Here is a 25,790-nt window from a genome sequence, read left to right as displayed (position 1 = left end):
TTTCCAATAATCTCATTCCATTTGGTAGTTTCCCTTCTTTGTAAATCATCTAATGCAGTGTTTCTCAACCTTGGCCGCCGGACGATGTGTGGACTTCAACTCTCAGAATTCCCCAGCCAGCTCTGCTGGCTGGGGAATTCTGGGAGTTGAAGTCCACACATCGTCCGGCGGCCAAGGTTGAGAAACACTGATCTAACGTATTTTCCTAAACACTAAAGGGGAACCAAAGTCTTCTCTTTATAGATACCTATAGAAAATGCTGCAGAAGGCAAGAATTATGTACTTTTATATTTTTTATATTTTTACAAATAAAACAGTGAACAGATCCCATCATACCTTCCTCCTATTTTACAACAATCCCGTACGGTGGGCTGGGCTGAGAGAGAGGGACCAGCCCAAAGTCACCCAGCTGGCTTTCCTGCATAAGATGGGACTAGAACGCCCATCTCCTGGTGATTGGCCCAAAGTTACCTTTCAAGGCCTCATAGGCTCCTGGTGATTGGCCCAAAGCCACCTTTCATGCCTAAGCAGGGACTAGAACTCACAGTCTCTTAATGATTGGCTCAAAGTCACCCAGCCACCTTTCATGGTTAAGGCAGGACTTGAACTCACAGTCTGTTAGTGAATGGCTCAAAGTCACCCAGTTAGCTTGCAAGAGGTTTGAACTCACGGTTTCTTGCTTTCTAGTCTGGTGCCTTAACCATTAGACCAGAGGTCGGCAACCTTAAACACTCAAAGAGCCACAAAAGCCCTAACCGGAAGCCCCCCATTCAATTCTGGAGCCAATCGGAAGTCTGGTTCCCCCCACCATATTGTCTCCTCCTAGCACTGCATTTTTTCCCACTACCTATCCTAACTGAAAACCCTATCGATTGTGGAACTGACTGACGACAGGGAGCTGCAGCAGAGGGATGAAAGAGCCACATGCGGCTCCAGAGCTGCAGGTTGCCGACCCCTGCACTAGACCAAATTGGCTCTTAAGTATGCTAAGTAGGTTACCTCTAAGAGATGCTAAGTATCCACTTTTCCACTCCAGGCAGTTTTGCACTTCTCATTGTCTCACACACACTTTTCTTCCAGCGATGCGTAGAAACTTTTTCCCATCTTCCGTTCTTTTCTCTGTCTTTCAGCCATCACTTGGTAGCCCGTGTCTATGAGAGTAAAGCTGAATTTCGGTCAGCTCTGCAGCACGAGAAAGAAGGCTACACAATTTATAAAAACCAGGTTGGATTTTGTTTTTTGTTTTTCCTTACTTGGCTTAATAGAGCGAGTGTCTTCCATCCTTTCAAAACTAATCTGCAAGTTACTAAGTAACGTAATTTGAAAGTGGTTGTTCTACCAGGCTTATTCGCAAAGAGACGAGATCCAGTCATTGTTCTGACCTAGACCTCCTGAGTCAGTAAAACACACGAGTAGTCCCAAAAACCTCTTTAATTTCAACAGCTGTGAATTCTGTTCATTCACAGATGAGTCCCAAATAGTTGTAAAGAGTCCTTCGGGATAAAGCTGATAATCACCCACCTTTATCTCCCTTGACACGCTGCCAGAGGCCTAATTGGCAAAGCCACACGGAGTCCAGAATCAAACAGAGCTTCAGACTCTAAACTGAACAGAATTAACAACATTGCTTCCTGCAAAGGGCCCACATGCCTTTGCTCCTCTTTTAAGTCTTATGGGAGGGGCCAATCATCTCCAAGCCCTACTCCCAAGTTGTCCCTTTTGTTTTAACTGTTCTTGCCTTCTGGCAGCTCTGCGCATGCGCACACTGGGAACAGGCTCCTCCTGTTCCTCTGCCTCGCTGAGGTCCAGCTCCGGAGGCAGCACGTACCTCCCAGATGGCCCTTTCTCTGTAGAGCCCTCATCAGAGCCTTCCCCAGACTCCAGGACTGGCCCATGTTCTTCCCCAACCTCCTCACTGTCTGACTGTGCTGCCAGCTCCGCAGGCCGTTGGTGGACCACAACAGTCACAGAATATTCACAATGGGGAGGGGTGGGAGTGGTGGAGAAACAGGGAAATGATGTAGGAGTACATTGGGCATCCGGTAGCAAAGACCCCATACAAATTGTGTAGTTAACACTTGTTAAGGAGGGTGGGGGCTCAAGCGGGCGGGCCGCTAAGCAGGAGTTTAGCAAGCCCCTGTTCGAGACCCGTGTGCTGCTGTGGGGCGAGGTTGAGCTCTCATCCTTCGCTCCAGCTCCTTCCGGGGGGACATGAAAGGAGTCTCCCAACTGGGCGTCCCCAGGGCAAGAGTGATGTCACCAGCTAATCCTTTCAACCGAGAAGTGCCTTGGTGCTTCTGACACAAACACGGGCCTGGTGGCTCAGCAGACTAATAGCATTGTGATTAACACCAGCTGCCTGCAATTACTGTAAGTTCAAATCTCACCAGGCTCAAGGTTGACTCAGCCTTCCATCCTTTCTAAGGTAGGTAAATTGAGGACCCAGATTGTGGGGGCAATAAGCTGACTTTGTATAAATATACAAAAGAATGAAGGCTATTGCTTAACGCATTGTAAGCCGCCCTGAGTCTCCGGAGAAGGGCGGCATATAAATCAATTTTTTAAAAAAAATGTGCAAAAAAAAAAAAAGCACTTGTTTAAATGTTAGGATCTGTGGATAGCCTATTTTCTAGCCGAGTGGGATTTCTTACTCTTTTAAGCCTGTTCTGTGAAAACTTTGAAAAGAAAACAGGCAGGCCCTTTCCCAACATGTACTTTCTTCATGCTGTACTGAAACATTAGTAGTTGGACAACTTGGAGATCTCTTAGATCAACAGTTCCATAGGAGGGTGGGGCCACAGCCGAGAAGGTTCTCTTCCTAGACTCCGCCAGTCAAACTTCTTTAACCGGCAGCATCCTCAATATACCCTCCCTCCCTGCCCAGGTGGGATGTGTCGATTAATTGAGACAAGATGGTTCCTCAGATAACTTGGTCTCATGCCATGAAGGGCTTTAAAGGTAATAACCAACATCTTAAATTGGACCAGAAGCAAACTGGCACTCAGTGCAGCTTCCTTGGCAGAGATGTTACATGCACAACCAAAACTGAGCCCTTGTGGCACGGTGGTTAGAATGCAGTATTGCAGGTTAACTCTGCCCACCGCCAGGAGTTCGATCCTGACCAATTCAAGGTTGACTCCATCCTTCCAAAGTTGATAAAATGAGGACCCAGATTGTTGGGGACCATGTGCTGACTCTGTAAACCTCTTAGAGAGGACTGTAAAGAACGGTGAAGCGGTATATAAGTCTAAGGGCTATTGTTATTGCCCGTGCCGCTGCATTCTGCACCAGCTGCAGCTTCTGGATTCTTTTCGATGGTAGCCCCATGTAGAGCTCATTGCAGTTGATTTCCTCTTAATTTCTCTTTGATGCATGTGTGTCTTTTCTGTCTAGCTTGGTGAGCATCATGAGAAGACCAAAGAAAGCTCGGAGTACTTGAAATATTTGACTCAACAAGCTGTGGCCCTCCAACGCACAATGAATGAGATCTACAAAAACGGATCCAATGCCAACATTATGCCCTTGAAAGTGAGTTGCTGAAAGTTGTCCCCTATCACAGGGATCCCCACCTCCCCGATCCGTGGACCGGGTCCAGCACCGGGTCCGTGGCATGCCAAAAACCGGTCCGTGCAAACAAGTGAAATCCCATCGAAGGGATACAGGCAGTACATAAAACGACGCCTCCTCTGGTCCATGGAGAAATCTCTCTCTATGGAACTGGTCCCTGGTGCCCAAAAGGTTGGGGGAGGCACTGCCCTATCAGGGATGTCGGAGATGGACCTCCCCAATCTCTCCCCTTCCTCTCCCATTTTCAGAGTGGAGTGGCCAGCCTAGTTTTGGAAAGTAACCTGTGCAATGTACTTCAATAAGTTTGTCCAGTTAATTTTTTTAAGCTGGAAGAGTCCATGTTGGTTGCAGCCCCTTCTTGACTAGTCTCGCCAACATCTCGTGTGCTTCAAGATGTTGCCCAATCACATCTGGTCTCTAGAGTCCCACAATATTGCAAAATCAAATTTGAGGACAGAGTGTTCTTTTTCAGTAAGGAGTGGTGCGGTGGCCCAGAGGTGGAGCTCTCGTCTCACAATCAGGAGGCTGTGAGTTTGATCCTAGGTAGAGGCAGCTATTTCTCTCTCTGGGCACACTGAGAATATATCTGCTGAACGAAACTCTGCATTGGCGACAGGAAAGGCATCCGGCCATTAAAACACTCTGCTAGCTGCATTCAGTTGCCCAGGCTCCACCCCACAAGGGATTATAGGGTCAATAAATGATTATGATGATGAATGTTATTTTTCAGTAGCATCACTTTCCTTAAATAAAAATTAAGAGATGCACGAAGCATTTCTTAGATATATTATTTCACATTTATTTTGCCTTAACTATTGGAAATTTTTTTAAAAAATGGGCTTCAGATTTTTGCAAGAACATCCCTACCATGCACCCTTGCATCTTTTTGGGGGAAGAAGAAATCAGTTGAAAGACTTTGAAGATAGATTAGTTAGTTTGTTGGCTCAGCGGGGATTTGAACACAGCTCCCTTCTCCAAAACAAAATTTAATTCATGCTTTTGTCCCAAAGGTGCTTTCCAAAAGGCCAGTGGATTTTTGTGTGTGTGTTTGTTTTTCTTCTAAAACATTTTGCTTCTCATCCAGGAAGCTTCTTCAGTTCTGAGTTAGAACTGAAGAAGCTTCTTGGATGAGGAGTCAAATGTGAATTGGGGTTGTCATCTTTTCTTAATGTGGCACTAAATCCAGTTTGTTCACATCCTAGTTCACAGCTCCCAGCATGGCCAGCGTCTTAGAGCAGCTGAATATTATCAATGGAATCCTTTTCATTCCACTAAGGTAAGGAATCCTGACACTCGCTGCCTAATGTTGCTTCACTTCAGGCCAAATAGCAGACACAGTTCTCTTGAGGAGGCTTCTGTAATGTTTGCAAGTTGTATGTATGGGCATGGGTGGGATTCAGCCGGTTCGGACTGGTTTGGGCGAACTGGATGTTAATTTTACATCTGGTTTGGCGAACTGGTAATTGCAAGGACTGACTGAGCCCGCCCGCCCCACCCCGCCCCTCCCAGGAGTCCCCATGCGGCCCATTTTGGATGCCAGGTAAGTGCAGGGCCTGGGTGGAGGCTCTGGGAGGGCGAAAAACAGACCTACAGGAATTCCGGAAACAGTCCCATTTCCAGCCTCTGGAAGGCCTCCAGAGCCCAGGGAAGGCCATTTTCACCCTCCCAGAGGCTCAACAAAAGCCTCTGGAGCCTGGGGAGGGCAAAAAACAAGCCTACCGGAAGTACCAGTGGAAGCCGTTTTTGCTTTCCCGGAAGCTCAAGGAAAGCCTCTGGAGCCTGGGGAGGGCGAAAACACCACCACCACCACCTGCTGTGGTGCAGGAAGCCGACTAGGCCACGCCCCCAAGGCCATGCCCACCCAGCAACCGGGCAGAGAATCGGTTGCTAAAATTTTTCAGTCCCACCCCTGTGTAAAGGGGTGGAAGTCGGGCAGAGAGAAATAATTCTCTCTGCCCGACTGTCATGTTTTTACTCGCTTGAATTTTGCCTTAAAATTTTCCCCCTGCTTCTCTTCCAAACACCCCTTGTCCTGTATCTGCTTTCAGCCTCTGTTTCTAACTTGTAAACCGTGGTAGACTTTCCCAGGATGCCGTTGAGTTTATCAGTTAAAATAAAAGCATATCTTGAGGCTTTTTTTTTTTTTACTACACACACAGCTCATTTGTACAAAATTCTGCTGCTAGATATTGATTGGCCACCATAAATAACATTTTTATGAGTTTCAACGTACGTGATCAGTAGAGTGAGAAGATCTCACCTCCACTCCATTTATATATTGGTTCCTATTTTGCCCAGGTTTTATTAACTTTTAATGCTCATTTTTTTCCTGTTTTGACATTTTAACATTTTTATATTGCTATTTTTATGATGTGAACTGCCCAGAGTAGCTCGACTTTGGCATATAAATTGAATAAGTAAATCTGTCTATTTATCTCTATCATCTCTATCTGTGATGGTGAACCTATGGCAGAGCCCTCTCTGCGGGCACGCCACCCATCGCCCCAGCCCAGCTCCACTGCCCATTTGGTCTTCGGGTCTCTGCCGCGCATGCGCAGGGGACAGGGCCTTCCCCAATCTCCACAGTTTCTCCCCCCAGCATGACCTTTCTCCTCCATTTCTGCCGCCCATGTCTTCCCCAATCTCCGCAGGTTCCACCCTCCGCAGGTGCCTCTTCATGGCAGAAATGCAGGAGAAAGCTAGGATGCGCTGGGGGGAGAAACTGAGGAGATCGGGGAAGGCACAGACAGCAAAAATGCAGAACCAACCTGGAAGCCAAAACGGGGGCCGGGGGGCACGTGTGCGGGGAACTGGGGGCAGGGCACATATACGGGGGCGCTCACATTGCATTTTGGGGATTGGGGCACGTGTGTGTGCATTTGCACGCACATGTGCGCGCTTTGGGCACTCGGCACCAAAAAGGTTAACCATCACTGATCTATATCATCTATTATCTATCTACCATCTATCTGTCTATCATCTATCTATTTCTCTCTATCATATCTATCTATCTATCTATCTATCTACAGTATCTATCTATTAGCTATCATCTATCTCAGGGGTGCCAAAACTCTCAACCCACGGGCCAGATGCGTCACGCGCTGGCCACGCCCAGCTTAGCGAAGGGGAACAAAATCCGCGATGTCATGTGATGACGCAAGTTTGACACCCCTGATCTATCTAAAAGAAATAGAATAGAATTAGAATTAGAATTAGAATTAAGAATAGGAATAGAATAGGAATAGAACAGAACAGAACAGAACAGAACAGAATAACAGAGTTGGAAGGGACCTTGGAGGTCTTCTAGTCCAACCCCCTGCTTAGGCAGGAAACCCTACACCACTGTTTCCTTCATCTTTAGGTACGGCAGCTTAGGCCTAGTCTTACAATGCCCAAGTTGACCCTGGTGGCCTTCTGCATTTCAGGCTGATAGTCTTTCTGGCCAAAAAACATCCCCTCAGATTCTTGCTTTTAAGGAAGGGAAGACGGCCTAGCTTCCTTGGGTGCACCGAGTCCAAAATCATCCCTCTTCCTTCTGATAATAGCCTCCGAATGGGAGCTTCCCACAGAAGGAATAAATTCCCTTTTTTTTGCTGCTTTTCTCTTTCCACAGCCAAAAAGATTTAGAGAGCCTTAAGGCCGAGGTACAGAGACGGCAGCAGCTGCAAGAATCCTTCCGGAGCAGCGATCAGCCGGAGACCGAAGAGAAAACCCCCGAAGAGGAAGACCGAAGCCAGCCCATCTGTCCCAACACCCCTTAGAGCGTTAAAAGAGCTTTTTAGTTCACTGGTCCTCACCACAGAATTTGCCCCAGGTGGTTCAAACCTCACCCTGGGACAATTTTGGCAATGTTGTTTGTTTCTGGGGAGGGATATTTTTTTTTTCATTTTTTGTTTTGTTTTGTGTTTGATTTGCACTGGTACAATGAATTATACAATGCAAAAGAACAAAATTCTGAGAAGTGAAGTCTACCTGTCTCTAACCTACCACCCGCAGGCATCTCAGGTGGTGGAACAGCAAAAGCTCTGTGCCCAAAACGGCCCAACTAGAGTAGACCGAGGATGCCGCATCGAGGTGGCGAGAGAGGAAGAAGAGGGGCAGGAGATGTATGTTGCGTGTATGCGTGTGCGTGTGAGTGTATCATCCATCCATTTCTACTGTGTACATAAGAGATTTAATTCCAAGTGAGGGATAATATAGTATTTCTCAGGTCATTTTTATGTTGACTTTAAAAAAAACAAAAAGACATTTAACTTTGCAAAAAAAAATTTGGCCATCACCCCACCGCTATTGATTTTAGAGTGTATTTTTTTTTCCTTTCTTCCCCTTCTTTCTTCCTGCCTTTAAGCCTCAGCCCCTTAAACACTGTTTAGGTGTCTGCAACATTATAAATATTATATATTAAATATGAATTCAGCCATATTTTTATCTGAATATCAATTTTTTTAAAAAAAAGCCCAAATGGATTTGGTACGGAAGAGACAAACTTTCGTGGCACGTAAAATCCCCCCCTCCCCTCCCCTCCCCTCCCCGCTCATATTTAGGAAGGAAAAAGCCACGGTGTTCCATTCAGGTGCCACGTTTAGCTTTATTTTAGGGGAGGGCCAAAAAAAAACAAAAAACAAAACCGGGAGCATTTTATTATTTTGGTTTGCAACTTTTGTCCCATCCCAGGAAAAAAGAAGAGAGTGCCTAAATCAATTCCTTCGGGTATACACAAGATGGAATAAGATTAAAAACGTCCCAAAGAAAGTAACAGGAAACCGGAATGTTAAAACTCACTTTCAATATTGGTTGAATCAAGGTGTCCCCTTCCCCCTCCCAAGCATTTGCAAGTGAATGGTCAAACCTGGAGCCCAGAGTGATGGGAACGAGAGTGCCACTGACTTCCACTGACCCGCCACTGAGTTCCAGGGCTTGGGAAGGGCTGATCATCTCGTACCACCCTCGAAATCTGTCAACTTCCCCATCACCGCACTTGTCCCACCCCACCTCCTCAGTGCCTGTGTGCTCTCCCTGCCCCCCCCTCCCATTCCAGAGGAGGGGGGACAATTGGCACAAAAGGAAACCCACTTGCCCAGAGCATCCTTGGAACAGAGGGTGGGATTGGGAAGTGGGTGGGAGAATGGAACAGTGGACACATGCAACCAAGAATACCATCCATGGAGTGGGGGAAAAAAAAAAACAATTGCCCCAGCAGTAGAATCGAATCAATCAATGTCTCTTTTATTTCTAAGGTTTATCTGTGAATGTATTAAAAACCAAGAATCATGAATCTAATGCTGCATCTGCTTTCATTTTTCTTCTCTCTGTGTGAAGCCACATATTTCCACCAGGTAGAGAAGTACAGGACTGACGTGTGTTGTTGGGGGGGGGGCAGGCTATCACTCTTCTCGTAGCTTTGCCTTGGGGCCAGTCCTGCTTTCCAAAAAAGCGACCACCAGTGATGAAGACGGAGACCTCTCCCCACTGTGGATCCTTTTGGGTTTTTTAGGGCAGGGGTGTCAAACTTGTGTCACGTGACATATTGCGACCTCCCCCCTTCACTAAAAGGGTGGGCGTGGCCAGCATGTGACACATCCGGCCCGCGGGCCACAAGTTTGACCCCTGTTGTAGGGCAGGGGTCAGCAACCCGTGGCTCTGGAGCCGCATGTGGCTCTTTCATCCTTCTGCTGCGGCTCCCTGTTGCTGGTCGGCTCCATAATTGATAGGGCTTTCGGTTAGGACAGGTAGAGGAAAAAGGACGCTGTGCTAGGAGGAGACTATGGTGGGGGAACCGGACTTCTGATCAGCAGAGGAAAAAGGATGCCATGCTAGGAGGAGACTATGGTGGGGGAACTGGACTTTTGGTCGGCTTCAGAATTGAACGGGGGCTTCCAGTTAGGACCTTTGTGGCTCTTTGAGTATTTAAGGTTGCAGACCCCTGTTCTAGGGGAACAAAAGAAATGGGACACTTCTGCCAAGGAGCAGCATCCATCTTTGCCCACACTACAAATGCTTTGTTGTGGACAGGTAAAATTATGCTGTTCAGAGTTGTCAAACTCCATGGGTACCTTGTTGACATATTAGGCCAGAAAAGGTCTCTGCCCTGCCCCAAAGTCCAATAAGAAGAGCGTTTAGACGATGCCATAATCCAGCACTTCTCAACCGTGGCCACTTGAGGATGTGTGGACTTCAACTCCCAGAATTCTGTTGGCATGAAGCCCACACATCAAGTAACCACGGTTGAGGATAGACACTGCAGCCGTCATAAATGTTAGTTGCCAAGCATCTCAATTTTGATCAGATGACTAATGGTTGTGTGAAAAAAATGGTAATAAGTCACTTGTTTCAGTGCCATTGTGATTTTTGAACAGTCACTAAAAGAACTGTTGTAAGTCAAGGACTTCCTGTAATCCTCAATTGTCCATTCTGCTTAAAGCAGAATCCACTCTATGTGGCAGTGAATTAAGATTTTTTGGGGCTTTCTGAAACGAACTGAAAAGTAGTAGAGAGAGGGTCAAACTTCTGTTTTGCACTCTCCTAATTGCACTTCATTTTCCAATGTTATTTACTGGCGGGAGGGAATTTGGCTTTCCAGCTTACAGTAGTGGCCAAAATTGTGGAAACCTTTTGGGAAAAGTGTATTTTCTAAAACTAGCTAATAACACCACTTTTTTTTTGGAGGAGTAGCATAAAATTATATATCAATGGAAAGATAATTTGATCAAGAATGTCATGCAATAACTTTTATGAAGGATTTGCTATTAGAATAGCAGTTACAGTATAAAGAAGAAAAGTGAAACATGTAGAAAAAATGAGATATACAAAAATTATCACCATAGAAAAAATGAGATATACAAAAATTATCCCCATGTCAGTTAATACTTAGTTGGGTAACCTTTAGCATGAATGACGGCCTTACAACGCCTTCCCATGGAGTGAACTAAGTCTTTTAGTTCTGCAGCTGTTCTAATGTGAAACCAAGATTGAATGATTACTTCTATTAACTGGATTTTATTGCTGGGTCGCTTCCGACTAAGAAGTTTCTTTAGTCGGCTTCATAGATTTTCAATTGGGTGAAGGTCTGGGCTATTCCAAGGCCATTCCAGCAGTGGAATAAGATTATCTTGAAACTCAAAAAAAAAAAGGTGTTATTAGCCATCAAACCTCAAAAATACACTTTTCCCAAAGGTTTCCACAATTTTGGCCACTCTTGCATGTACCATCCTATATTCTGTGGAAGATCTGGAAATAGTCTGCTCAAGAGTCACTCCCAACTACAAGATTGGTGGCAAATACATTTGATGATCATAAAATAGTCTGAGATGGCCAATTTGCCAGTTTCACATTTGTGGGTTTGTGATGGCCTTGTGGAAGAGCAACAGATGTTGGATGCTATAGAAAAATAGGACACAAATTCTGGGAAGAATTTTCAGGAGAATTTGATTGAAGGGGGAAAGTGCACACTTCTCTTTGGGAACATTTGGATCCATCTTTAATATTGGGGTGCTGGTGGAGGCCTTTCTAGCAATATTTTCCATGTTGGCTGATTTTACTTTTCACATGATTGCAATCTGGCTAACAACATGGCATTTGTTGGCGGTGCAGTAGTTAGAATGCAGTAGTATTGCAGGCTGACTCTGCCAACTGCTAGCAGTTCGATTATGACAGGCTCAAGGTGGACTCAGCCTTCCATCTTTCTGAGATCGGGTAAAAGGAGGACCCAGATTGTTGGGGGTAAAATGCCAACTAAACCACTTAAAGAGGGCTGTAAAGCACTATGAAGCGGTATATAAGTCTAAGTGTTATTGCTGCTACTATTTGTTTTTTCTTCCAGAACAGAGGAATAAAGTATTTGATTCCATTTGCAAGTTTATTTATTTATTTATTTATTTATTAGATTTTTATACCGCCCCCTCTCCCGAAGGACTCGGGGCGGTGCACAGCCAAAGGTTAAAAACATACAATATAAACTATTAAAATACGTTTAAAACAAAATTAAATCTACAATGGCTCCCCAATTTAAAATGCCTTACCCATACCCCTATAAAAAAGACGAATTTAAAATTTAAAAATTTAAAATTCCCACATTTAAAAAGGGGGAAGATTTAGGCCAGGCCAGCTTGATAAAATAGAAAAGTCTTAAGCGCGCGGCGGAAGGTGCGCAGATCCGGGATCCTACGTATCTCCGGTGGGAGCTCGTTCCAAATCGTAGGTGCCCCCACAGAGAAGGCTCTCCCCCTAGGGGCCGACAGCCGACATTGTTTGGCCGACGGCACCCGGAGGAGCCCCTCTCTATGGGAGCGTACTGGCCGGTGGGAGGCTATTGGTGGTAGCAGGCGGTCCCGTAAATAACCAGGTCCTAAGCCATGTTCCATTAAGTGCCAAACATGAGTTTGGAGTTTACATTCTCTCCCCCCCCTTAGGATTTCAAATGATGGTGGAGTCAAATCTATCCAATTTGCCTTCACTAGGACTGCAGCCGTCATGCTATTTTATTTCTTTGATTAGAGTCAACCTTTTCCAACACGCAGTTACAGCTAGAAGTATCTACCTCAGGTCACTGGATCTGGGACCTATGTAATATGCAATGTCAGAACATTTGTCTAGAGGCCATTTTATAACACGAAAAAACTCCTCTTTGAAGACTGTAGGTGTTTAAATGATTTTGTTGCACTAGTGTAGGTAGTCCTTGATATATGACCATAATGGAGGTCTGCCCGTTGTGGGCATTATGTCATAAAGTTGTAAAACAGGTCAGTGACATGACTGATCTAATTTTATCTTTTTTGTTAAGAAAACCAATGCTTTGCTACGGCCGCACAAAAAGCCAGCAATAACCATCATAAAATGCAGAGGTGTGACCCAGGGGTGCTATTCAGCAGATTCTGGAGAACCGGTAGCAGAAATTTTGAGTAGTTTGGAGAACCGGCAAATACCACCTCTGTCTGGCCCCAGAGTGGGGTGGGAATGGAGATTTTGTATTATCCTTCCCCCAGAGTGGGGTGGGAATGGAGATTTTGTAATATCCTTCCCCCAGAAGTGGAGAAGGAATGGAGATTTTGTAGTATCCTTCCCCTGCCACGCCCACAGAACTGGTAGTAAAAAAAATCGAATTCCACCACTGGTGTGACCTTAGGATACTGCAAATGGCTGAATTGTGGCCGAGTGCCCAAATTTCAGCCATCTGACCGTAAAGTGGGTCCAATTGTCGGAACTTTGAATCCCGGTTGTAAGCCCTATTTTTCTGGTTGGTTGTACTTTCGAATAGCGGCTGAACAACTGGTTGTAAATTGAGGACAACCTGTAAGAGCCAGTCACTCCCAAATGTTCTTTGCTTATTATTGGGAAGGTGGGGGGGGAGGGAAGGGAAGTCAACAGCTTGAAGAGAGATACATACACCATGCTGTCTACGCTACACAGCCTAATGGTTTATTCAGAAATGATTATTCCAAAATGAATGTTACCTTATTTATAAAATTGGTGGTAATCAAAAGTTACCATTTCCTGATGTAGAAAATTAAGGCAAAGTGTGTGTGTCTAGGAAAAACCAATTTATTGGAGGAGACTATATGGGAGAATCGATACTAATTAGGTTAATTAAATGGTGTCTGCTCCAATTAACACCGTAATTCATTTGGGTTAGTTTAATTTAGGTCAAATCGCTGCTCTGAGGCTTTCCACTAGGATTTAAAATGAATTCCATTTATTCCTGCTAACCGTTAACCTTGCAGACATGGAGATCTGTTTCACATCCAGATAACAGATGCCTGTGCAATTCCTCCGACATGCCCAGTCTTGCTTAGCAGATTCATCAAGCCACAAGTGTGTTCTCTCTGTGATCTAAGCCCTGGAACAAACCCTTGTAGCCATGTGTGCTAGTGGTTAACACATGGATTTGCACAACTTAAACCTGAAGTTCAGACTTGCCTTGAGAGTTGCATGCCTTCTGGTATCGAGTGGCTTTAACTCCATGTGTTGGGATCATATATTGGAAAACCATGGAGTTCATAACCTCCGTATCAGAATAGTAAGAGTTGAAAGGGATCTTGGGAGATCTTCTAGTCCAACCCCCTGCTCGAGCAGAGGACCCCATACCGTTCTGGACAAATGGCTGTCCAATCTCTTCTTACAAAAACTTCCAGTGATGGAGCCCCCACTTCTGAAGGTAAACCATTCACTGTGTAGCAACCATAAATGCTCAGGTAAATGCTCATTCTCCACGATTGTATCGTTATCTGTGTTGCATCTGGCTTGTTGCTCTGGTCCACCTAAGATTTACTGGCCTGGGATATCTGCAGGGCAGGACCCATTGATTGAGTAGGCACTGCCCCTAAGGGGAGCAACATTGAGCTCTCTGAGCCTCTTGCTACACCTGGATGGACAGTGTAAAATCATGGCCAAAAGCATTTTTCGCCCAGCTTCAGCAGGTACACCAATTGCAGCCCTTCCAAGATTATACCTTGATCATCCCACAGAATTCTGGCATATTTCCATGGGGTTGTTTTTGAAATTCACTTGGACCTTACGACTGATCTGAAATGCAGCCATCTTCGCCGACCTACTTCAGCTATTGCCTCCATCCTGCGGGATATACCAATTCTCATTAAACTCTGGGTGCAATCCAAGGTGTTAATTTTTTCTCTTAAAACCCCATCAATGGCCTGGGGCCCTCGGGATTGCTTCCTCCAGCCTTGTCCAAGGAATTCCTCCCAGAAGTTGTGTGCGATTCTCTTTAATTTTGCAAGATGACCAGCACTGAATCTAGAATCATTTTTTCTGATTCTGGTTTCCATGCGTGCTCCAAAATAGCTTTCTTCTGGCCACCAGGCTGGTCCCCTTGTGGGATATCCTTCCAAAACAAAGACTTCTCCTGGAGAAGGTGTGGGAGAAGGTGTGTCACCTGTAAACCACATTTTATTTTGTAGTTGTTTATCTGGTATTATGGAGTATATAGCCGCTTCCAATCTCTGAATACAGGTTATCATTTTAGCACAGATGTCTTCTTGTGGTTTGTGTTGCTGTAGGTTATTGTTAAGTCTGACAGACGTGACCATAGATAAATAATCTATTTATCACTAGGGCCTGGAGGCAACCGCTTGTCAATCTCTCTCATATACAACATCCATACATCTCTCTCAGCGAGAATCTTTCTCTCATCATTCTCTCAAATGGATCCTATTACATCTCAGCGCTGGCCAGATGGCCGATTCCAGTTTTACTTTGAAAGGATCTGTCGGTTGCTCCCTGCAATAAAAAACCTAGTAAAACCAAAATCTACTACTCAGCCTCCAAGGAGACTGCTTTCTAAGCCCCTTTCCCATCCATCTTGTTTTTCCTCAGCTCTAGTGTGGAACTTGGTCTTGCTATAGGCATTCAATCATTTAACACAGAAATGCAGGCCTCTCTTTGCAGGTTCAACACTAACCTGGTGGTAGTGGGAACCCCTGGAGGGGGCAACTATTACTAGGGAAAGGCCATTTATTTATAATTGATTAGATTGCTAATGTTGCCTTTTTTGTCACGAGCAAGGCAGCGTAGATAGCACTGGCTTCCCAATTCCCCCTCTCCCCTCTACAACCTTGCTACCTCTTGTGCTGGGACAGTGACTAAGCCAAAATCACCCAGGTAATTCCCCACAGCTGAGGGTAAACTTGAAGTAAATATAAAAATACTGTGTAGAAATACAGAAAGCTCGTACCTCACCCTATATTTCACTAAACACAAGTGTTGAAATGTTCCTGGCCCCAGCAATTTAATCATTATGTCTCTTCAATTCCTGCTACAGGGATTATATCCAGTGACATCACAGCTATGATTACAGGTAGTCCTCAATTTACGACTGCAATTGAGCCTAGAATTATGGTTGTATGTCACTGTGGTCATAATTTGTGATGCCTGTGACTGTAAGTAATTTTCTGGCCTGTTTTGTTAAGCGAATCCATTCATTTGAATTGGCATCTTTTTTGCCAGAAACCAGCAAAAATCATTGCAAATTGCAGTCACACCGATCCCAAAAAGTCATGATCGAGTACAGAATGCCCCAACCGGTTATAAAACTGACCTGAGTCTGACATGCAGATATATGACCTTGAGTGGTCTCATTTACAACAGCTGCAGTGGGCTTTACAGCACCTGTTCTGTGGTGGTGTAACTGTGGTTGTGAAACAACCAATCATTAAGCAAGGACTACCTGTAAAGTTCTTAGCATTTCTGGAGGCTTAAGGGGCAATTTGTGCTTATTTCAAAGGCAGTTTAGCATAGTAGTGAAGGTGCTGGACTATAAACTGGGAGAGTGTGACCTGTAGTTCTCCCTCAGGAATGAAAGTTGGTTGTGTCCCTCTCTCAGCCCAACCCATCTAATGGGGGCCGTTGTAAGGAAAATAGGAGGCAGAATCATATTTTTTTTATGACCCTATAATCCCTTGCTTAGGTGGCATCGAGCGACTAAATGGAGCTGAGCATTTACTGGCTGGATGCCCTTCCTGGCGCCTACGTGGAGTTCACAGCAGATATTTTCTCTTTGCACCCTGCTAGAGAAAACATCCGTTGCTGCCTAGGATTGAACTCTCAACCTTCCAAGTTGGAAGGGCAGCATCTTCACCACTAGGCCACCACGCTGCTCAGGCAGGATCATTATATAATGGTGGGATAATGATGACGATGATCACCACTATCACCTTCTCCAAAGGCCTCCTATGTGCTACTTCAATCCTCTTTGTGCAGAAGAATCAAATTTCAGCAGCCCAGATAGGGAAGGCGCACATGGGCTCAATTTTCCACCCTAAAGATGAAGCCAATGTTGATGCCTGATGCCAAAGGTGGCATTCTCGATCCCGTCAACTCTGGCCTCCCTCGGAGGGCGGTGTGTAAATAAAAACGACAAGAGTGAAGAGGAGTTCCTTTTCTGATGGCAAGGAAGTGTGTGCAGCCCAAACTCATCAGCCGCCTGCCTGTCCCAAGCCTTGTCATTCTCTCCCCTCCATTAACCAACCACACAACTTTACAGCTCAGATCAATATTGTCCTCTACATTGACACTCGAGACCATTTACATCTGCTTTTTTCCCCTTATGGCAAGCACGGATGGCAAGCCGTAAACTCATCCAATCTTTTCTGCACCTAAACAAAAGAGAAACACGTTTAGTTTTATATTCATTTAATAGTTTACCAATTGGTACAATAAGATTTTTGTTTTAATATGCAGAAAACATGAATAAATTTTGTTTTACACAGTCTGAGAGCAACAAATCTTACTGTAAAACACAGAGCAGTATTATATACATTCCTTTACTGATTTTTTGTTTTTTGTTTTTTTTATTTTAATCGTGTCAATATCTTCAGTTAACTCCTACATTCTGGGGGGTGAGGAAAAACGTTCTCCAATAGCAATTTCTACATCGCTCTTACTGGATTAAAGAGAGAGAGAGAGAGAGAGACTTGTGTCTTCTTGTCAGTGTCAAACTTCTAAAACATGGACAATTTTTGCTAATTACTTCCAGAAAGAACTTTGGAAAAATTCAAAGGATGTGCTTAGGACAAGAAAGCAGTTACAAGGACAGAGGGGAAAAAAAAAAAGGAAGGGGAACCAACTTAATATCCAGTTGTGACTTGCTAAATCCAGTTCCACATTTTTTTTTAAAAAAAAATCAACCTTATCCTATTTCCTCCCCAATCACTTTTGCTAACTTTATACACCATCATCAATAGAGATTTATAGTAACTAGTACCTTGGGCATTTTTTAAAAAAAAAAAATTACATAACTGTGAAGTCATCAACAGAGAAGTCATTCTCTCTTTCTCAAAATTCGGTCCATTTTACATTCCAAACGGCATTTCAGGATTTTCAAGCCACAACTGTGTGCCAAACCCAACGCAAAATATTATCGTTTTTAAATAGCTTTCAATGGATCGGGTTGTGGAGTCACGGGAACAGAGGAACGAGAAAAGGCTGTTTAAGGATGAATTTGACCGACTCCTTCGACTGACATAAAGAAAGGTAAGAGGCAAAACAGAAAGAGCAGCAGACAGAACAGACCTGGAAAGAGATACGGGAGATCGGGGGAAGGAGATAGTGAAGCAATCGCCAAAGCTTTCAAAAGACTACAGTGCTCCACAGCTCTTGACAACTTGCTAGCAACTAGTATTTTGTGGGTTTTTTTTTTAAGTTTTTTCTTTATTAGTGCTCTGGGCACATCATTGGTCACACCACACACCAAAGTAGGACGGCTTTTAAAACAAAAAAAAAAAAAGAAAAAGTGTAAAGTGCAGATTGCTCCAAGACTTGAGTCAAGAGTATCCAATTTTGGCAACTCTAAAAAGACCTGTGGGCTTCAACTCCCAGAATTCCCCAGCCAGCATGGCTGGCTGGGGAATTCTGGGAGTTGAAGTCCCCATGTTTTAAAGTTGCCAAAATTGGACACCCTGACTTAAGTTTTTGGATTGTGTTCAAACCACCACCACCAAAAAAAAAAAAAAAAACCTAAAATAAAAGTTTGCACTTTTTTCAGGTGAAAGAACCAAAAAAAACCCAAAAAACTAACCTAACCCTGGATCTAGGATTTTTCACGGGCAGAGTCTCAGCTCCTGCAGTTCTGGAATGGTTCAAGAAAAACTGCTTGCAACTGAACAGACACACAGAACTGTCCGTACAGAAATCTGGCGTTTTGTAGCCACTTTGCCCATGATCGAAATGACCAAATGCTTCAACAGTGAACTTTTTTCCCCCTCACTCAGTGTTGTGTTGAAAAATGCGGCTTAGTTAACTAGTTAAACCCACAACCATCCCTGAGAATGCTTACTGACGATGGACTATTAATTAAGGGGCAAATTTGCAAGTTCCTTTCCCCCTAAATAAATTGGGGGAGGGGGGGGAGAAACTATTTGGCCTCAATTTCTATTTGCTGTTTTGGTAGAAAAACACAATAGTGGTAAGCTCCCATTAGTAAGGTACCCTTGTTTCACTGATTATGCAAAGACAGTTACTTCCACTTAAAAAAAAAAAAAAAAACCATTAGAGTCACTACATCTGGCCAAGAAATATTTTTCAGCTGTTAGCAGGAATTGTTACACGCTCAAAAAAACCAGAGCCATCGCTTTAAAATAGAAAACCTCCAATATCCAAGGTCTACAAGCAGGAAGTTCTTATTGACCACAAAATGACAGGATCACGTCCTGCCACTATTCTCGAGCTACCTTTGGTCACCTAGTTCCTGGATAAGAAACCCAAATGCCCTCAACACACACACAACACACACAGAAAAAAAAATCAACGGGGTGAACCAATGTTTGTGATGAAACCTTCTTTTCTCTTGGCATGCATTTCAAATCCTCCACTGTTTCTGTGACTTGGGTTTAAAGGGACGCTTTTTGTTTCTTTGTTAAATAAGTCATAGAACAAATAAAATCAAATAACCATTTCTTTTAAAATAGGTCCAACTGGCAGCTTGCTACATTAGTAAGTAGCGGATTTGGGAGTAGAAAAAGCTATGCCTGATCAGTTCAGATTAGACTTTATGGGGAGTAAAAGAGCAGTTGACCCATAATGCATAATAGGGTAAGTACATCTATTAGGAGATCGACATTAGGGACAATTTTTCTTCCAATTTTCCATATTGAAATAGGACTGTAGCCCATATTTCCTCAAGAATAGGTTGGGGGGCTTTAAAGGAACAAAATGTGGTTGTGAAATGATCTAGATCAGTGTTTTTCAATCTTAAATCACTTTAAGATGAGTGGACTTCAGCTCCCAGAATCCTCCAGCCAGCATAGCAAAGCTGGCTGGGGAATTCTGGAAGCTGAAGTGCACTCATCTTAAAGTGGCTAAGGTTGAGAAATGCTGATCTAAAAACTTGCAAGTTATCAGTTAGCATGTAACTGTTTTTCATTTGCTGTAACAGGAATTTTTGTAGTACTGTAAGAGCTTGCTACGTTCTCCACAAAACATTCCAAAATCTGGGACTGCTTGCTTTGAGAAGTTACTAAGTGGAAAAAGGATGGGAGTAAAGTATTGTCCCACTTAATAAACCTCCAGCAGCTTTTGGGGGATTTGGGAAGAGGGGGGAAGAGGGGTGATGGCTTTCCCTACCGTTGGCTTTGCACGAAACTGAAACCATAATCAAAACCAACCGAGAAGACGGCGTTGGCTGAACCCTCTGGAGTCAACTGGGAGATTCACATCTGACTGCTCCAAGTGGTAGCTAAGGAAGAGCAATGCTAGCAGCCTCCTATAATGGGTTTTGCGTAAAGCGTCAAATGTTAGAACGCAAGGATGTCGTGACAACCAAATTGGGAAGGGGAAAAAAAAAATACACACACATCATACCAAGGTTCTCTTCCTATTTTGCAGCCTGTTAGTATGAACATACTAACTTTCTTCTTCTTCTTTTAAACGCGATAGGAAACCAAAATAAATATATATCCTATTGATTTGGCAAATACCATGACGGGGGGGAAAAAAACCAGAAATTTTATTTGTTTCCATTAATTACATTTAAGATTCTAAGTTGCAGCTTTGTTTTAAATCTAGTATCTTTAGATTTCTTAAGCATACTTAAGTGATGTTACAGAGATACGTGTTTCTGAAATAACCCTCCCGCCCCCGCCCCCAAAAAGAATCCCCGTTATGAGTCACTTAGTAAATAGGCACCACCAACAGTAGAGTCGGGGATTCAGCTTATCCAGTACAGAATGATTTTGCTGTCACCAGTTTAAGTGCCCCTAATTCAACCAACCGGCTTCTGCCTTCTTAGGTCTGATGTGACCAATGCCAGCCCAAATTCTTAAACCTATGGTACTTCTAGACAACGTATGTAAATTTACAGTATACAATTTGGATTCACCATGCATGAATACTTTGTGTGTAACATTTAATAAGCTCAATCTACATCCAGAATAATTTACATGAAAGGACAATATTTATTTTAAACAGAGCTCAATGGGTAACCATGGTATCCGAGTGCATCCAGAGGGAGAGGGAGGGGAGGGAGGGGGGTCAGATGTAAATCCAATCAACGGCACTCCCAGACTTTTACTGTTTGATCTACGCTGCCGGTGACCACATAGGGCGCTGTCTTGTGGAAATCTGCAAGGAAGAAGGGGAAAAAGAAAAGGGAGAAAAAAAAAAAGCTAGTATGCATAGGGTAATTCTATGGAAATTGAATTTAAAAGATTATAAACTGATATCACTTGGACTGTGATCCAACGCCTCATATCTGCATGACATTAGGATTAGGTCAGGCAATTTTTAAAAAATACTGAATAAAATGAAATGTCATTTCTTATATAAAACATTAATCAATGTTTAATTAAATTAATAACAAGTAACATCCTAAAGCAGGGGTCTCCAACCTTGGCAACTTTAAGACTTGTGGACTTCAACTCCCAGAATTCCTCAGCCAGCAAAGCTTTGTTGACTGTGGAATTCTGGGAGCTGAAGTCCACATATCTTAAAAGGTTGAGGAACTATCCCAGAGATGTATGTCTATGGAGATGCTCAGTCATCCAGGTCATGGTTGTCCCGAAGGTGCTTTTTCAAGAGGCAACTGGACTTTCTGGTTTTTCTTTGAAGGCGTTTCGTTTCTCATCCAAGAAGCTTCTCCAGCTCTGACTGGATGGTGGGGAATGGAAGGATTTATATTCCATTTATAACTATAATGAAGAGGCTTCTTGGATGAGAAGCGAAAAGCCTTCAAAGAAAAACCAGAAAGTCCAGTCGCCTCTTGAAAAAGTACCTTTGGGTGTCCCAGAGATGGCATTTCTTCACTGTTCTTCACTTCCAGGTTTAGAGATTTGAAGTCAATCCATTAAGGTGGAGGCCATGGCCTTACCAATAAAGTAATGTTTAGACGCTCCGTTCAAATTTAGTTAAACAAGAACAAGTGAGAATGCAGGCATCTTCTGTTTTAAGTTTTGATCAGCTCTTACAAGTATAGCCAGCCGCATACAGGCTGAAGAACAGTTTTTATCCGTGGGCTGTCAGACTCCTGAATGAGAAATAACATCATAACTACGTAGTATGATGGACTGCAGGACCTGTGCAATGTGTAACATGTTCACACTGGTGCAATAGGACTGGGTGTTTTGTTAATATGATTTATTGGGTTAGGGATTTTCTGTCTTCACTGTGAGTCGTATTGTGTTGGGGTGCACTGAGGAAGGTCAACCAATCTCATTGGACATATGTTGTGCACTGACAATAAAGATTTGAAATTTGAGATACAAGCTCTGTGGTGGACCCTAAGCAATTCATATTTATTGTAAGGTTCTTTGGATTGCAGATGCTACTGCCAACTTATGTATCAAATGCTACAAATCAAACAAATGGCACATGAGACACACAAGGCTGATGCTAATGCAAGTTTCTTTCTTCCTATCATGGTTCCCAACAGTTAGCATTCCTTTTCTGAAGCAACAGATAAAGAAATGCTTCCTCCCAGGAACTTACTCTTCCAGCCTTAAGACTTCTGGAGATGAAACACCAGTCTGCCCTATGTACGGTATTCCAAGAATGCTATGGGCAGAGCAAGTACCAGATTGCAGAGTAACAAGGGTTGCAAGGGACCTCGGAGGTCTTCTAGTCCAACCCCCTGTTCAAGCAGGAGACCCTATACCAGGGGTGTCAAACTCAATTTCATTGAGGGCCGCATCAGGGTTGTGTTTGACCTTGGTGGGCCGGGGTGGGCGTGGCCAGCTCAACATCACTGATGTCGGGAGCGCCTGTGGTAGCCCAAGCGCTCTTCCAGCCAAATGGGCTCCTGAGCTCTGTTTTCAGCTGCGACGGCCTCCTGCAACCCTCTACCAGCGAAAACAGAGTTCAGGAGGACTGCACGTTTTCACTGGCAAAGGCACTGCAAGCCGATCCTTCGCTGTTTCCTGGGCAGCCCCGCAGGCCAAATCTAAGCATTCCATGGGCCACATCCGGTCCCCGGGCCTTGAGCGTGGCACCCCTGCGCTGTACCATTTCAGACAAATGCTTGTCCAATCTCTTCTAAGAAACCTCCAGTGTTGGGGCATCAATTGATCCAGGGGAAAAAAAATGAAGCTCAAACCCTTTGGCCACCAAATGAGAAGAGAGGACTCACTGAAAAAGTTCTTGATGCTGAGAAAGATGGAAGGCAAAAGGAGAAGGGGACAGTGGAGGATGAGATGGTTAGACAGCGTCACTCAACGCAGTGGGCACAGATCTGGGCAGACTCGAGGAAGACAGCGTAGGACAGGGGAGCCTGGCATGCTATGGCCCATGGGCTCGCCAAGTTGGACACAATTTAGCGATGGAACAACAACAACTAGGGGGAAAAAATAAAGGCTGTTCTCCTGAGGTGATGATCAGCAAGAGCAACTCCCTCTATGAGCATGCAGAATGAGCTGAGGTAAAATGACTGTCAAGATAAGCAAAAAGGAGGGAGGGTGGGAACCTGTGTTTAATAGGTATGGAGATGATTAAAGAAATAACTGGAATTTCCTTGCACCAGCGACAGATTACAGGTAGTCCTCGACTTACAACCACAATTCAGCCCAACATTTCTGTCATTAAGTAAAAACACTGGTTAAGTGAATGTTGCCCTTTTTTACGGCCTTTCTCGCCACAGTTGTTAAGTTAGTATCAATGCCTGTTAAGTGAACCTGGCTTCCTCATTGACTTTACTTATCAGAAGGTCACAAAAGGGGGAATTACGTGACCCTGCGACATTGCAACCGTTATAAGTATGAGTCGGTCGCCCGGCAGATGAATTTTGATCACGTGACTGTAAAAAAAACGACCCTAAGTCACTTTTTTCAGTGCCGTTGTAACTTTGAACGGTCACTAAATGAACTGTTGTAAGTCGAGGACTACCTGTATTGAGGGAGGCAAGTTGACTTGATGGGCTATTTGTTGATGCATTTGCCATGAGTCAATCAAATGACTGTTATTTGGTTGAGATGTGATGGGTTCAATGTACAAGCCCAGCTCCCAGTCACGGAGGAAGGCTAGTGGCACACGCTACCAGCACACTTAATGCATATACATACCCAACGAGGTAACAAAATGTTCATGCGCGTTAAGAGTCTTCATGCATCTTTTGTTCTTGTAGTCCCAGACACGCAAGGTCTTGTCATCGGCACAGCTCAAAATAAATTTACCACCAGAGTGGAACAGGACACCACGTACCCAGTTATCATGGCCCACCTTTTAAGTGAAAATAGAAAAAGCCCAAAGTCACATGCAGATCACAGATGGGATATCTGGATAGGAAGAACACAAATCTGATTCCAGAGTTCAAACCATGTTGCTCCTTGCCCCCAAATTGGCTCTAGGCTAGAATTAACAGCATGTTGAGTTTCTTGGGTGGAAATGGTAACCTGTTTTTCTGTTCTTCCTTCAAGCTCTCCCAATTCTATTTATTCTGATGTGTGCAGTTGGATTCCTCAGAGAACGCCTGAGCTCACCCCGTAAGAAGCACAAATCTATTCCCTCATGTAGCAACTAGGCAGAGTTGCAAAGCAGATGAACAGAGAAAAGGATATTCAGGGAACTTACAAGGGTCATAAGGCACATGCCAGTACTAATGTCCCACATCTTAATGGTCTTGTCTCTAGATCCAGAAAGCAGGAAAGGCCCAGGCTTACCACTCTTCTTAGTCTACAGGGGTAGGAAAAAAAAGAGAGAAATAATCTGTAAAAATTAAGATAATTCTGTATGAAGAAGTAAGTAAACAATGTGGAGACTTATGTGAAGCTCGAAATATTTTCCCTTTTGAGATATCCAGAATGAATACAACCTGAATGCAGGAATAGCAAACTGTCTCCCAACAGATATGCACACAAACCTTTGGGTAAGTCAACATTGCTCTAATGTGTCCTAAATTAGATGTCATTGCAGCTTATGTTGAAAGCATAAGGACGTTCTTTGGTGAGAATTGATAGCATTTATTCAATTATTGCAATCACAGAAAAGGGGCAAAAGGCCAGGCTAACTTCGTATGTTCTACATCCTTGCCCATCATGGCTGCCGGGATCCAGCAGAGATGGTTGGGTTTGATTGGACTGGCCTCAGCAGATGTAAATATGCCTTTTGCTTGTCTGAATGTATTATTACATAAACCGTAAACTGATTACCTTGAAGTGACACAAAAATATGTGTGTGTGTGTCTGAGAGAGAGAGAGGGAGGGAGGGAGAGGGGGAACAAGAGAGTGAGAGCAAGAGAGAGAAGGAACGAGAGAAAGAGGGAACAATAAAGGGAGAGAGAGAGAGAGAGAGAGAGAGAGAGAGAGAGAGAGAGAGAGAGAGAGAGAGAACAAGAGGGAGAGAGAGAGAGAGAGAACAAGAGGGAGAGGGAGAGGGAGAGGGAGAGAGAGAGAGAGAGAGAGAGAAAACAAGAGAGGGAACAAGAGAGAGAGAACAAGAGAGAAAGCAGGTGCCTGCACACAACCTACAGTCTTAATTTTCTTGAGATTTTACCTCAGCAATTTTTGGCACCGCTGACCATGAAACTTTACTACAACAGCTCAGAGAGTTAGGAAATATAGGTTTGGTTCATGGAAGTTTTATTCCTATGTGCAGGACCCTCCTCAGAGAGTTTCTAATGGGAGATTTCGCTTGAGTTGTCTATCCACAACCACTGGAAGTGACTGTCTGGAGATTGTGTCACCACCATGAGATTCAAGTCAATCTCTTTTCTAATGAATCTTGCACCTTTCTAAACCAGAGATCAGAAAGTTTCAGACCCAGGGATAGACAGAAGTGTGCTCTATCGCTTCTTCCAAAGGAAGACATGCATAACTGGGTGCTTTCCTTGACTTTAATCTGTCACTAGAAGGAGAGTTGCCCTCCATGGTAAGGAGAATCTATATCAAGCTTCAGTGCTCAAGATATAGAATGCCTGGACCGAATAATTGCCTGTTATTTATTTTGCTTTTCTGTTTTATTGAATGGAATTTTGTTCTTTTTTTATCTTTGCTATGTTCATTGTTGTTTTTTTCATGATGGTTGCATGTAGGACTTTCTTATTATTCGCCTGCAAACTGCTCAAGGCTCCTCTGGGAGGAACAGAGGCAGAGAAATAAAATAAAAAACAACAGAGCTACTTAAGGTTCAGCCAATGAACACAAATCATCAATTCGGGGGGAAAAAAACCAACCCAGCAAATCTGTCCAATTTAACAAAATATGGCTCCATTGTAAACTTCTGTGGAGAGTCCCCCCCCCCTTTTTTTTTTTACTTAATGAACTGATAACTCTGTCTTTATTGATTGGGGGTTGTTT

General features: G+C 43.8%; 2 protein-coding genes across 3 annotated transcripts in view; one reads left to right on the top strand and one right to left on the bottom strand.

Annotated features, from left to right (window-relative positions):
- The window catches only part of CLUH (clustered mitochondria homolog), a 109,442-nt gene extending 100,600 nt beyond the window's left edge, over positions 1–8,842 (top strand). For both annotated transcript variants that reach the window (XM_070932057.1, XM_070932056.1), the window contains 4 exons: positions 1,131–1,224; positions 3,394–3,528; positions 4,770–4,843; positions 7,181–8,842. In XM_070932057.1, the coding sequence (XP_070788158.1) occupies positions 1,131–1,224; positions 3,394–3,528; positions 4,770–4,843; positions 7,181–7,328 (451 nt within the window). In that variant the 3' untranslated portion in view covers positions 7,329–8,842. The remainder of the gene's footprint in view (positions 1–1,130; positions 1,225–3,393; positions 3,529–4,769; positions 4,844–7,180) is intronic.
- Positions 8,843–17,301: 8,459 nt separating this feature from the next.
- Positions 17,302–25,790, bottom strand: part of PAFAH1B1 (platelet activating factor acetylhydrolase 1b regulatory subunit 1) — a 69,975-nt gene continuing 61,486 nt past the window's right edge. Inside the window, exons 9-11 of the mRNA XM_070932055.1 lie at positions 24,067–24,168; positions 23,559–23,715; positions 17,302–20,631 (exon numbers count right to left, since the gene is read on the bottom strand). Of these exons, the coding sequence (XP_070788156.1) occupies positions 20,558–20,631; positions 23,559–23,715; positions 24,067–24,168 (333 nt within the window). The 3' untranslated portion in view covers positions 17,302–20,557. The remainder of the gene's footprint in view (positions 20,632–23,558; positions 23,716–24,066; positions 24,169–25,790) is intronic.

Source organism: Pituophis catenifer, unplaced genomic scaffold, assembly GCF_029215685.1.
Source record: "Pituophis catenifer annectens isolate HBS135680 unplaced genomic scaffold, rPitCat1.0.hap2 SCAF_1, whole genome shotgun sequence".
NCBI lineage: Eukaryota > Metazoa > Chordata > Lepidosauria > Squamata > Colubridae > Pituophis > Pituophis catenifer.
This window is presented reverse-complemented; position numbering and strand designations above follow the sequence as displayed.